We start from the raw sequence: 11,703 nt of genomic DNA, 5'->3' as shown, positions 1-11,703 counted from the left end.
TCATCCGCGCCCCAGATGTCATGCCCATTTACAACTCGGTCGTGAAACAGATCACGCGCCTCAATGCTATCCGCGACGAGCAGCAGCAATCACACTCTGCACTCAACCCTGCTCCCGGCTCGTCCACAAAGCCGCCGCCTCCACCAGAGGCTAATCGAGTCGATCAGCTTCTAGCCGATGTGTTCGGCCTGCTGAGTCTCTTCTTCTTGACGGTCGGAAAGAGCAGGGAGACGCCGGCGATCTATTGCCAGATTGCGTCCATGCGAGTAAGCATCTCCGTCCAGCCGATATGCCTCTTGGTTACTTTGCTAAGCAACTTTTGCAGCAAATCTTATCGCACATGGATGAATCAGGGGCGTACACTGAACAGTTCCTCATTCCTTTCCGAGAACGTCTAGACCAGTTGCGATCGGTTATCAAGCAAGACTCTCTGGAAGGCAAGCATCCTGAACCCATTGTACGACTGATGATTCGTAAACTGGAAGGTGTCGGTAAGTCTCCTCCCTTTGATTCCTAAAGTATTTTCGTCCATCTTCTCATCCGAAAACTCTTTTAGAACGCCAACTAGACGAACTTTTCCAATCACTCACCGTCCTATCCGTCGAACTCGTCCCTATCCACCAACGCCTCGTCCAACTCCGTAAAGAACTCGCAGCCCTCGCTGCCGAACCGAAACCCAACAAGGCCGAATACAAGGCTATACTCGAAGAACTGCGCAAGACTGACTCCAAACGGGTGGACGGCAAGTTTCTAGGTCCGGGCGGGTCGAGTGTACCAGAGGGACAGGCGTTGCTTTCCGGTTTGCTAGAAACCTGCTTCGAGATTACGCAGGATATCAAGGCGAGGGAGGCGGAGGAGGAAGTTGGGCCGAGTTTGAAGCCCATCTATGATCGGTTATCGCAGATGAAGAATCAGCTGGATCAAATGAGTGAGTACAGGTCGGGTATGATTCAAGTTTTGCTAACCCCGTTCTTGCAGCACTGACACATCGATGGACGCTGAGAGAGACTGATCTTTACAAGTAGGTCATTCATCCTCACCACCTTTTCTTTAACAAAAGCTAACCCAATGCAGCTATGCAATGGCTCTCCGAGAGATTGACGCTATGCGAGTAGACGGCAAGTTTGTCGATGCCGACGGTAACAAGGCCGAAGGCCAATATGTTAGTCTATTCATTACTTACTGGATCAGCAAGTATGCTAAACGTTTTGGTCCAGGCACTCATGTTCCTCCTCCGACGATGTTACGGTCTCATCTACCGCCTCATGTCTGAATCCGAACCCATTTCGGAAGAACTCTTACCCATCGCAAGTCCCCTCCTATTTCCCAACTCACATCAAGCTAACCTTTTTATCTCGCTTTTCAACTTATCAGGCAAACAAACTCTCCACAATCAAGAAATGTCTCAACGAAGTCCTCAAATACGGCGGGCCCTACACCGCGCGCGATCTTTACCCTTACCACCTCGCCCTGCACCAGATTGACTCGCTCCGCAAGGACGGCAAGTTTTATGCGGACGATGGAAGTATACCCGAAGGTCAGGCGATTCTCGTGGCGCAGTTGAGTGAGGCGCATGAGTTGCTAGAGATGCTCAAGGAGAGTATGAGTGATGGTGAGAGTGACGATGAGTAGAAATATGGCTCGGCTCAGTGTAGTGGATTGCGAAAAAGAGGTGGAAAATTAGACAGTTTTGTTGGCACCCTTCCTGTCGCGGTACGAAGTGGGAAGTGGAGGGTGGCAACTTGCGGCAAAAGGAGTGATTCAAAGTCTTAATGTGTATAGAGGAGCAAAAAAAAAATTACCATAGTAGCTTTGGAGATCTATTTTTGCTTCCTATCGTTGTAAAACATCACCAGTCATTTTTGGGTGCCATGCATGTTATTGGCCTGTGAAGATAGAGTGGGGCAATAACTGCCGCTCGCTGCTCGGCGGAAGGAGCAATAAAATAAAGAAGAATAAACATATCATCGTCTGCTTCATTACGTATTTGTTGTCTTTCACGGCTTATTTACTACTAAATCTTGAAACCATCCATTCTTCATTCGCCCATTTATTTCCCCCACGTATCGCCATCAGCACCTGTCACACTTTCAGAATACCAGATGCCAGAGGCATACCCGCCGTCTCCAGGCGATTCAGACTCCCTCCTCGACGAACTCGCCTCGTACGGCTCTCCGACACCGTCCCCCCAACCGGGGGAAGATGATCCTGTTGCCCTCCAGGACTATATTCACAAGATCACAAAAGGAGAGCTGGAAGCGCCTGTACATCAGGTTATGGATACGAAAAAGCTTTATGATGGGTTCTCTCTTTGCCACTCCTATCCCATCTGGTGATCCACGGATCTGTGCCCCCCGGCCAGTGTCGTGAGGAGACTAACAGGAGAGCGCTGACGAGATGGTTGTGCAGACTTGATCAAGAGTGATTATATAGATCTGTCGCCTGATTATCAACGAGACGTGGTCTGGACAACAACAAAGATGATATGCCTAATCCAAAGTGTCATGCTGGTACGCCCCTACTCCTCTCCTAATCAGATTGAGATATACACATACCTAACAGTTCTGCTCTTTCTTTCCCTTTCACATCCTGCAGAAATATTATGTACCCCCATTAATCTTCTCTCATAACAATCTCCGACTTATAAACGAAAAAATGGTCTGCATAGACGGAAAGCAGCGGTGTACATCCATCGTACGCTTCATGGACGGCGAAATCCCTTTTATCTCACCAGGTACCAAGGAAAAACTTTGGTTCAAGGACGGGCCGGGAAAAAGAAAGCTGTTACCAATGCCCTTACGGAGACATTTTGAACAAGTGAATTTACCGGCGGTGACGTATAAAGAATTGGGAGATGAACAGCAGAGGGATATCTTCCGTGCGTTTCTGCTGTCTGTTCTCCGGCTGTAAGGTTTGTGTTGCTGACATGACAATGCTTTTATAGAACGTGTCCAGCTAGGTGTCGCTCTCTCTTCCGCCGAAAAACTCCAGGCAGTCTCCTCCCCTTGGGCACAGTGGTGTTCCAAGCTGGAGAAGAAATACATCACCGCCCCCAATACATTAGGTGACCTCCTCTCGTGGGATATCAAGCGAGCGAAAAGTTTCCAGAATGTGGTCGGGTTTGTTTATCTGGCCAAATGTAAAAAGGAAGGAAGGGAATCATCATCGACGGGCTGGATGTCTTTGAAGGGACTTCTTGAGGCGAATATACCTGTAAGTCTTCTTTTCTACATGATTTTGTGACTGTGTGTCGCTGATTTGATGTGCATGAGTATAGCCTGATCCACGTTTAATGGATGAAGTGGATATGGCCATGTCAATATGGCTCGTCATTGCTCAGCGGTATTATGCTGCCGCATTCGATACAATATCCAGACGTGTCGCTCCCGTCGGTCCGTCCCTTTCCCCATCCATCGTCTTCCTCATAGCATCCCTTACTGACCCTGTATACGTTCTCGCCACTTACAGAATCATGGTTCATTCCCTTCCTCATCTTCGTCCACATGCATCAACTTTCATACTCCCAACTCGCACAATCAATAGGCGACTTGCGCCAAGAGCTTCATGACGTTTTTGTGGGCAATGTTTTCGCCAACACCAAAGTCTCAAGGTGGTTGCTTGATTGGATTAATAGAGTTGAGAACGTGAAGAAGAGAGGGGTGGAGACGGCAGAGGAGCAATGGAAGAGGGAGAAGGCAGCGCAGAGTCAGACTGAAGGGGAAGGACGGAAGCGAAGAAAGAGGGATTGAGGACATTATTTTGCCATTAAGGATGATACCTGACATTTTTAGATTTACTTTTTCATAAACAAGTTATTTCCGGGACTGTAACAATAAATCAGCATGATGTATTTTAATGACTATCGTTCTTTCTTCGTCAAGCCGATCGAACTGGCTTTTGTGCATCTTTATATTTCTGGCGGATCTAGCATTTGTAACAAGTTGTAATCGTGTGTAATGATTTTAACGGGCGGAACCAAATTTGTGATGGAAGTGAGCCGGCCCCTGCCGCTCTTTTTTACCCACGTGGGGAAAACGGAATCAAATTTGAGATGAACACCAACTTTATGACCGTTATGCATGAAACTGGGATATTTAAAGGTCAAATATTCATCCCTAGGAATAAAGACTTGATTCTTCAGTATCGTCTTGTGAAATGTTATGCCTTGATACCTCCATATGCACAAACAATGGTCGTTTGAAAATGGTCGAAAAAGGCCAAATTCACCCCGACGGTCCCCGCCAGTCGGAGACGAGTCAATGTCCGTCGAGGGGCTTGTGTCGAGCCCATAATAACGCGGCCGACTTATTTTACTTCCGCGATTCGCCACCCAACGACTCTCTTCTTCAACCTTTCTTTTGCCTCCGTGCGTCAAACCTCTCCGCCCTTTATCCGCTTGCTCTTGTGCTCTGTCAGGAATACCTCTCTATTTGGCCTTGACTCACCGCCCAGCCACCGATATGCCTCTTGGGTCGCAAACCAATCGTCCACCACTCCCTGCTCCCGAACATCGTGCTCAGCGTATCGGGGACCTGCTTGAACGCGAGTATATGCCGACGAGGCTTGAGTGGAAAAAACAGTCTTGCGAGAAACTTTTCGATGCCCTGTGCTATGATGCAACCAGAGAGGACAGCTATAGAACGGACATGCGCCAACTGTTTTTTCTCAAATATTTTTGGGTAGGCGGACCTGGTCCTGGTTATGCCGATATCGACCTTAGGTGTTGGTGTGGAGGGCATACGCTGTGAATGGAGGGAAATATGCAGGTAAGGCCATACTTATCCTCCTAGCCGGATACAACACTCACATATACGCAGTCTCTTCTATCGTGAGCCTGATAGCCTATCTCTTCACTGGTTGCAATAGTGCTAACGACTGTATAGGTTCACCGCTGCTCATTCTCCACCTTCTCCACCTTCCACACTCCTTCGCCTATTCTTTCATCATCCTCACTACCATCTTTACTTTCGCCTACTTCACCGACCCATTTGTTCGACTTTCAATGGCGGCGCAAACATTAGATATATGATGTTATAGAAGCACAGCGCAGGATAAGCACAATGGGTGGCATGATACCGAGTAGAAGGGCATGTGAGCTGGCTATGATAAAGGTAAGTCTGTTCCTTAGCGCTCTCTTTTGTAACCTATGCATTGCTTCCTGCTGCCACCTCTGCTCAGCGAGATAGGAGATGTTGTGAGACTGTTACTCGTCTCGTTTGACATGACGCTATCTGTCACATAGCATCTATGAGTCAACGTTCGAGAGGAGTAGAGAAAGAACATAGACCTACCATACCTGACCAACTCTCGAGGCTCGGTAATTCGGACAATATAAAAGATATCGACACTTGGGGGAGCTGGGAGGATTCTTGACCAACTCGAGTCCACTCGAGAAGCTTGGTGTCTTTATCTTTGAAACCGAGGAGCAGCTTGCTAAACGTGAGTCTCATTGGCCGAGCATTGATCTGATAGGGTTAGTCTAGCTGCTCGTCTAGATAGATGACTACGTGGTCTTGTTCGTTCAGGTTCTATACCCTACTTCAATCTTCTCTTTTGTGGCTTTCTGGTCTTTCCTCATCACTATCTTGTACACTGCTCTCTGAGACTATTTGTACGAAGGTGCTGAGTGAATACCAGTTCAACATGATCAGCCGTTCTGACAGTGCCGTTCTGACAGTACTATTTGGGAAGCCCTCTACGCCAAGGCTGAAGACTTCAAGAAGCCCAATCGCCAAGTACAGTATGACCCGTCTCGCCCTCCAGCCTCAACCAGTTTGGCGGATGTCCCCAGGGCTCTATTACCCGACTCTGCAGAGAATGCTCGAATTGATGCGCAGTTTCAAGGAAGGGGGGATTCAAATTCCTTGTCTGGTGGGTGATTCCAGTGAATGGCATGGGCTTCGAAATGCAGGAGGGAAGGTGAGATTCCGGTTGCGTTGCAAGGTCCGGAAGTGTAAAATTTCAATGGAACTTGTACCATCCCAATACTGGATAGCACACCTGATTGAGGAAGGTCGTCTGTGCCGCTCATTGGTGGGATTACCGCCTGATGACGATACAGTTTTTAATTTTCAGCAACCATCCTCAATCATTGCCATCGCTGAACCAGCCGTTACCCCTTCTGTTCCCCTCCTGTCTCATTCTCCTCAACCTCAGTTACTCCCGTCTCATTCTCCTCAACCTCAGTCACTCCCGTCTCATTCTCCTCAACCTCAGTCACTCCCGTCTCATTCTCCTCAATCTTCATCCCTCCTGCCTCATTCTCTTCAACCTTTGTCATCCAATCCCCACACATCACTGGCCAGAATCCTGCGGTACCCACCAATGTTCAGTCGACCAGCTAATGGTCAATGCACGTGGCTGGACACCACTCCTCCCATAGCAAGAACAAATTGGACTGCTAGGGATGGGCATTGCCCGTACCGGGTATTCCTGATGGCCTACATGGGGCGTGCAACAGATGACGATGTTTGGCAGTTGAGAAGGAAAGTGGCAGACAGGATGAGACAGCCTGATGCTAGGGCTATCCTTGCTGTTAGCTACAATCATCAATGTCGGATGAGCGAGAGTCTGAACCCCATGCACGGTTATGTCTCAGACTATGATCAGTGCTTGAAGAAGGTTGAAAGTGATGAGAATATGTGGGGTGATCAATTTACTATTTGCGCTTTGGAGTTGCTGTTTGGACATCTGAAACGTACTATTACGGACAGTTGCAAAGCTATGGGAGACATAATGAACCCGCTAAATAGAGTAATAAGCATCTTTATTAATTATTTGACTCATGTTCATAATGCATAGACGATGATTGACTGCTATTCAAGCATTTCATTCATAACCCCCAACAAGTCAATCAATACACTGTATAATACCGAATGAGTATGTATACCTTCTGCATTTTTGGGCCTTGTAATTTCTTTTTATCTCCCTGTTATAGAAGGACACCCCTCCTCTCAACCTTAAGGCTACTATGTTGGCCCATCTTACTGCTGTTAGTGACGTGGAGAAGATGAAGAAGGACGTCAGCTTGTTGAACGTTATGCTCGACCTTGGCCCTAGTGAACAGGTGAGTGCCGCATCTGCAGATCATTTGGAGTATGGGCTGATGAGCTGTATTGGATGTCAAGATGGGTGAGAAAGTAAATTTATCTGTTTACTCTCCTTCAAAGGGCATAAACATTGACCATAAGTCTTACGTCCGTGGTGAAACTATTCAAAACTCGCACCTCGCCGGAGAAGTTAACACTTGCTCCTACCCATCCTCCCCACCTGTTTCCCACACGGACAGCATCACCGGAGAATCGGATCAGACCTTTCACCGACCAAACACCCCCACCACTTCCCATACGTCTCACGTGGAGGACCATTTTTACATCTCACCAACCAAGGTCCAAGTCGTCCGTACGTTCAATTATCTTGGCGTCACCGACAAGTTGAAGTCGCTCCCTCCTATCAGACCTGATAGTATTCATTTTCGACAAGGCCATGCATGAAAGCACTCTCTGCTCACTATCTACCCAATAAGTCGCAGTCTGATACATCAATTCCGACTGTTGGCCTTGATACCGTCGCTGATAGATCTTCTTTTATCACTCAAGAAGGTGTGCTTGACAAGGATCATCCCATTCCCTTATTTGGTGGGATCAACCCTTCAAGCTGTAAGCACACAAGGGCAGATTAACACGCCAAGACGGATTCCGTCACGTCATTCTTTTCCATGTACGGCCACATGTCGGAAGATGAACTCATCTCCAGGGATCGATCAATGGTCTCTACGTTAATCTCCTCACCCAATGAAACCTCAAATACTTTACTTAACCCTACGACTCTCCTCCGACTACATACTACTCTTGATACGGCCTTCTATTTCCTGGATAATCCCCGCTTGCCCCCAGATTCGCCCACTGGATCGGACGATTCTACCAGTTCTATACCGGAGATCATCATCACCCCTGACAATTCTCAAAATTCTGTTGATTACCTTTCCTTTAGCCCTATATACCAAGCATGATCCGAAGGATCAATGTCCCAAGGAATTGCCAGACGATCCAGTCAGAACCTACAAAAAGAACGTTTGTCCGATCGTAGCCTCATCATCTGAAAGTGATATGGAGCGTTGTGGTAGCGGTATTGTCCCCAGGCGGCAATCCCAACCTTTGCGGTCCAATTCCTCTTCCAAGCTGACGCCTTTGAGATACGCACCTAGCTGTGAACTATACAACACTAGTCCTCTTGTGGCGGGAGATCGTTGCCCCCGGTTCTGTTAGTTTAGAAGTGTGAGTCTCTAAAATTGGTAAGTTTGGTGCTTCTCATAAAATATTGAGCTGAGTGATGAGATATTATAGGATGCGTTTCTGCTTTCTTCACTGTGCCATCCATAACCATATCCTCTGACATTAATCCAAAGTACTTTGAGCTCGATCCACCTAATGTTGCGAACGTCGTTTTATGAGGCCCAAAATGATGCTCGTCATCACAATCGACTCTATTACTTTTGGGCTTCATGTACATTTATTTATTTTTTATTCGACCTTGATAAGATATATTGGACGTTGTTAATTCGGCAGGTTGATATTTTGAATATAACAAGTTCGGATGCTGCGTATGCAAATGACAACGAAAGATAGAAAAAAGATAGAAAGAAAAGGATGATTGCGTGGTGATTGATGACGGAACTGTGGTGGTGCCTGGGGAGTGTTGACCCGGAAATTTCCCTCTCTCGTTCGTCCTTCGTCGCCCTCTTCATTATCTCTGTAACGCAGCATCTGGTCATCCCATACACCATGTCCGCCCCTGCATCCTACCTTGAACATCATGAACCGCTCGCCACAGAGCTTCACCCCATCTCAGACGCTACCCTCACCGTCCGCGTCATCAAGAGCTTCGAGTTCCGTACTCAGAAGAGTGTTGTTTTGAAGAACTTGGATCTCAGGACGTTGACTGTTGAGGCTTTAATGAATCTCGTTAGGGAAGGTGAGAGCTTTCAAGGTTGGCTATGAATGACAACGTTGACGGAAATGTAGAGGTCAAGAAAGGTGCTGGGTTCAAGCCTTACAGAAACCTTGTCCTTGGTATGTCATTGATGTTACGTGTTTAGTCGAAGGGAAATTAACATGGCGTAGACACAATGAAGCTCTACACTGTTGCCCATGGCCACAAGGTCTATTCCCTCTCCTATATCTAATCTTAATATATGCTGAATGATGACCGAAGACACAAAATCTTATCATTAACCTCGACCACGATGAGTGGATCTTAGATCCTAGCAAGACCCTCGAGGAGGTTGGTGCTCGTCAGTTGACCTGTTTGCTCAAAACTGCCTTTGTACTTACCGTCTCTTACCATCTCCGCCATTTCTTACCATCTTTGTCAGAAAATGAGACTGAATTGTCGTTCTTCAACCGAGAGGCGTATGAGAAGTTCAAGCTTGACCCCGAGGTGAGTTAGGGTCCTCAGTAGTTGTTTCTAGTAGTTGACGAGGGATCAACTCAGGTTAAATGGGACTAACTCTCCATTCATTTTTGTCATATTATGTTGTCAATCCATTTCGAGGGTTTTCGTGTTAATAATATATTACATCCATGCATTTACTATATCCCGAGATACTCTTTTTTTTACTACTTTCTTCCGAACCAACCGCCCAACCAGCCCTTCTTGCCCTCCTGCTTCTCTTCTTGACTATCCACCGCAGGAGTTGTCTCCCTGCTATCTCTGCTCTTCTTCATATTCTCCACAGGCTTTATCTCCACCTCCTTCTCTTGCGTCTTTACAGTAGCCACCTGTACCTTTTCTCCATTACCCGCCAAGCGCTGCAGTTCATCAATAGGGAGGTCAATATAGTTGAAAGCCATATCGAAAAAGACGGGCTTTTCAACAGACCGGCCGAAGAGTCCCCTCTTGGAAGCCTTTTCGAGGGCGCTGATGTTCTTGGAGAGAGAAGAAAGGTCTTCGGCAGGGACGGAGACGATAGGTTCGTCGACGGGAGAAGCGAGGAAATCTTGAGCTTGACGAAGAGAGAGGGAAGCATTGGAGAGGAGCTGAACAGCGGAAGAGTATGAAGGGTCGGGGTGGATGCAATGTAAACGAGCGAGGTTGTAGCATCTGATGAGATGTTAGCTCTGTTCAATCATGCTCAGCAAAACGGCATACCTGATGGCATGGAAGTAGGCTTCCAGCCCCTCAACACCGCTTCTCACACCCTCCTTCTCTTGAACCACACTGAGCTCGGCCGCCTGTTTCAGGCTCTGCAACATAGTGCCATAAAGCTTGACAACCGCTCCAAGAGTCTTAACAGCCTCTTCCAACTTAGCCTTTCCGCCCTGTACCTTAAACTGAGTCGGGTCTTTGGGCACAGGAGATGAGGAAAGGGTTTCTACCAAAGCAAGATCTCGACGGATCCGGTGGGTAAGGAGGAGATAGATAATGTACTGGTGGGCAAGGGCGAGGGACTGCGCGGTTCTCGTTGATCGAAGGGAAGAAGAGGCACCGTTGGCTTCGTTATCCTCGAGCAATTTTCGAGCAACGCCCTCAGCCTCTCCAAGCACACTAAGAACGCGATCCCATCGCTTCATACCCCTAGCACCTTTACTTTTACCATCGCCCAATTTGGAGAGCGCATCCTGCACACGCACCATCACACCTACAATCTCCGCATTTCGCAACTCGACTTTTTCACCTGCAAACTCGACATCCTCCAGCTTTCTCCTACCTTCCTCCATCTCCTCCACACCAGTCTCCGTCCTCAAACTTTCAAGAAGCTGCGACATCCCAGGAAGAGCCTCCTCGAGGACTTCGGGCTCGATATCGGCCATGACACCTTCAATATCGTGAGACTCCGCTCGACCGAGCTTGTAGGCGCAATACCTAATCAAAGGATCGTGGGAGTCGATAAACTCATTGGCAAGAGCTTCATCATAAGAGTCCTTGGCGCCTTCTCCAAGAGTCGTGAGCAGCTTTCGGCGGCAGGCAAGGTCGGTGAGCGACTCGATCCAGTTAGACTTTTCAAATGACAATTCCGAACGGATGGTGAGATGGTAGATAGTGATCTCCCCGAGAGTCTTAGCATCCACGCGACCGGGAAGGTCTGAGGATGACGCGGAAAGAGATTGGACCAAAAAGTAGAGCTGGGTAGAGACTTTGAAGGCTTGTCTGAGCCAAGAGAGCTGGTCCTTCTTTGAATGGTTTTTGTTCTTTTTAAGCTCGTGAGAGTGAGCGAGAGCTCGTTCGGCTAAGAATAACAACAGCTGAAGTTGACTGGATGATCGTTAGCGAGCGAGTGGATGACAGCGGATGTGTACATACCGAACATCCTTGACGCTCTCGACTTCTATTTTGGAAGGCGCCTTGTATGTCTTTTTCCCACAAGTGGTACCGGTAACTTGGCGAAGTCGATGGACCTTGTTGGAGCAGTGTCGTCTGTTGTATATTAGGAATTAATTTCGTGCTTGAACTGTATGATTTACCTGTATCGCTCATGGTCACCATTTCGCAAGCCGTAGACGGCGCGCTCTTTGCTAAGGAGACTGAGGACTTCAAAATAGTTAACACTTGCCACAGTACAGCGTAGAACCTACCCTTGAATGAGACGTCGACTTGATCCGTAGACATTGTTATACGGGTAGGAAGAAGTATAGGTTAAGACGAGAAATTGTATTGTGACCCTGGCATGAGGTGCGTGGAAAGAGGATATACAAAATGACCCTG

At 47.6% G+C, this 11,703-nt stretch overlaps 4 protein-coding genes across 4 annotated transcripts in view; 3 read left to right on the top strand and 1 right to left on the bottom strand.

Moving 5' to 3' along the window:
* CNL03920 (conserved hypothetical protein) overlaps positions 1-1,887 on the top strand; it is a 2,096-nt gene extending 209 nt beyond the window's left edge. Inside the window, exons 3-9 of the mRNA XM_024658133.1 lie at positions 1-266; positions 326-491; positions 557-928; positions 979-1,021; positions 1,075-1,162; positions 1,218-1,307; positions 1,375-1,887. The exon at positions 1-266 is cut by the window's left edge and continues 13 nt beyond it. Coding sequence (XP_024513811.1) covers positions 1-266; positions 326-491; positions 557-928; positions 979-1,021; positions 1,075-1,162; positions 1,218-1,307; positions 1,375-1,632 — 1,283 coding nt within the window. The 3' untranslated portion in view covers positions 1,633-1,887. The remainder of the gene's footprint in view (positions 267-325; positions 492-556; positions 929-978; positions 1,022-1,074; positions 1,163-1,217; positions 1,308-1,374) is intronic.
* Positions 1,888-2,007: 120 nt separating this feature from the next.
* Positions 2,008-3,853, top strand: CNL03915 (hypothetical protein). Its single transcript, XM_024658820.1, has 5 exons — positions 2,008-2,510; positions 2,596-2,878; positions 2,945-3,213; positions 3,278-3,392; positions 3,469-3,853. Exons 1-5 carry the CDS (start codon positions 2,481-2,483, stop codon positions 3,747-3,749), a joined length of 978 nt encoding a protein of 325 aa, XP_024514653.1. The 5' UTR covers positions 2,008-2,480; the 3' UTR covers positions 3,750-3,853.
* Positions 3,854-8,749: 4,896 nt separating this feature from the next.
* On the top strand, positions 8,750-9,602 carry CNL03910 (cytoplasm protein, putative). The gene is made up of 6 exons (XM_024658132.1): positions 8,750-8,973; positions 9,024-9,071; positions 9,123-9,160; positions 9,214-9,292; positions 9,374-9,438; positions 9,493-9,602. Exons 1-6 carry the CDS (start codon positions 8,784-8,786, stop codon positions 9,505-9,507), a joined length of 435 nt encoding a protein of 144 aa, XP_024513810.1. The 5' UTR covers positions 8,750-8,783; the 3' UTR covers positions 9,508-9,602.
* CNL03900 (expressed protein) lies at positions 9,566-11,667 on the bottom strand. The gene is made up of 5 exons (XM_567948.2): positions 11,574-11,667; positions 11,463-11,529; positions 11,302-11,415; positions 10,150-11,253; positions 9,566-10,101 (listed from the first exon to the last, which is right to left on the bottom strand). Exons 1-5 carry the CDS (start codon positions 11,605-11,607, stop codon positions 9,618-9,620), a joined length of 1,803 nt encoding a protein of 600 aa, XP_567948.1. The 5' UTR covers positions 11,608-11,667; the 3' UTR covers positions 9,566-9,617.
* Positions 11,668-11,703: the final 36 nt, after the last annotated feature.

Source organism: Cryptococcus neoformans (assembly GCF_000091045.1).
Source record: "Cryptococcus neoformans var. neoformans JEC21 chromosome 12 sequence".
NCBI classification, from domain to species: domain Eukaryota; kingdom Fungi; phylum Basidiomycota; class Tremellomycetes; order Tremellales; family Cryptococcaceae; genus Cryptococcus; species Cryptococcus deneoformans.
This window is presented reverse-complemented; position numbering and strand designations above follow the sequence as displayed.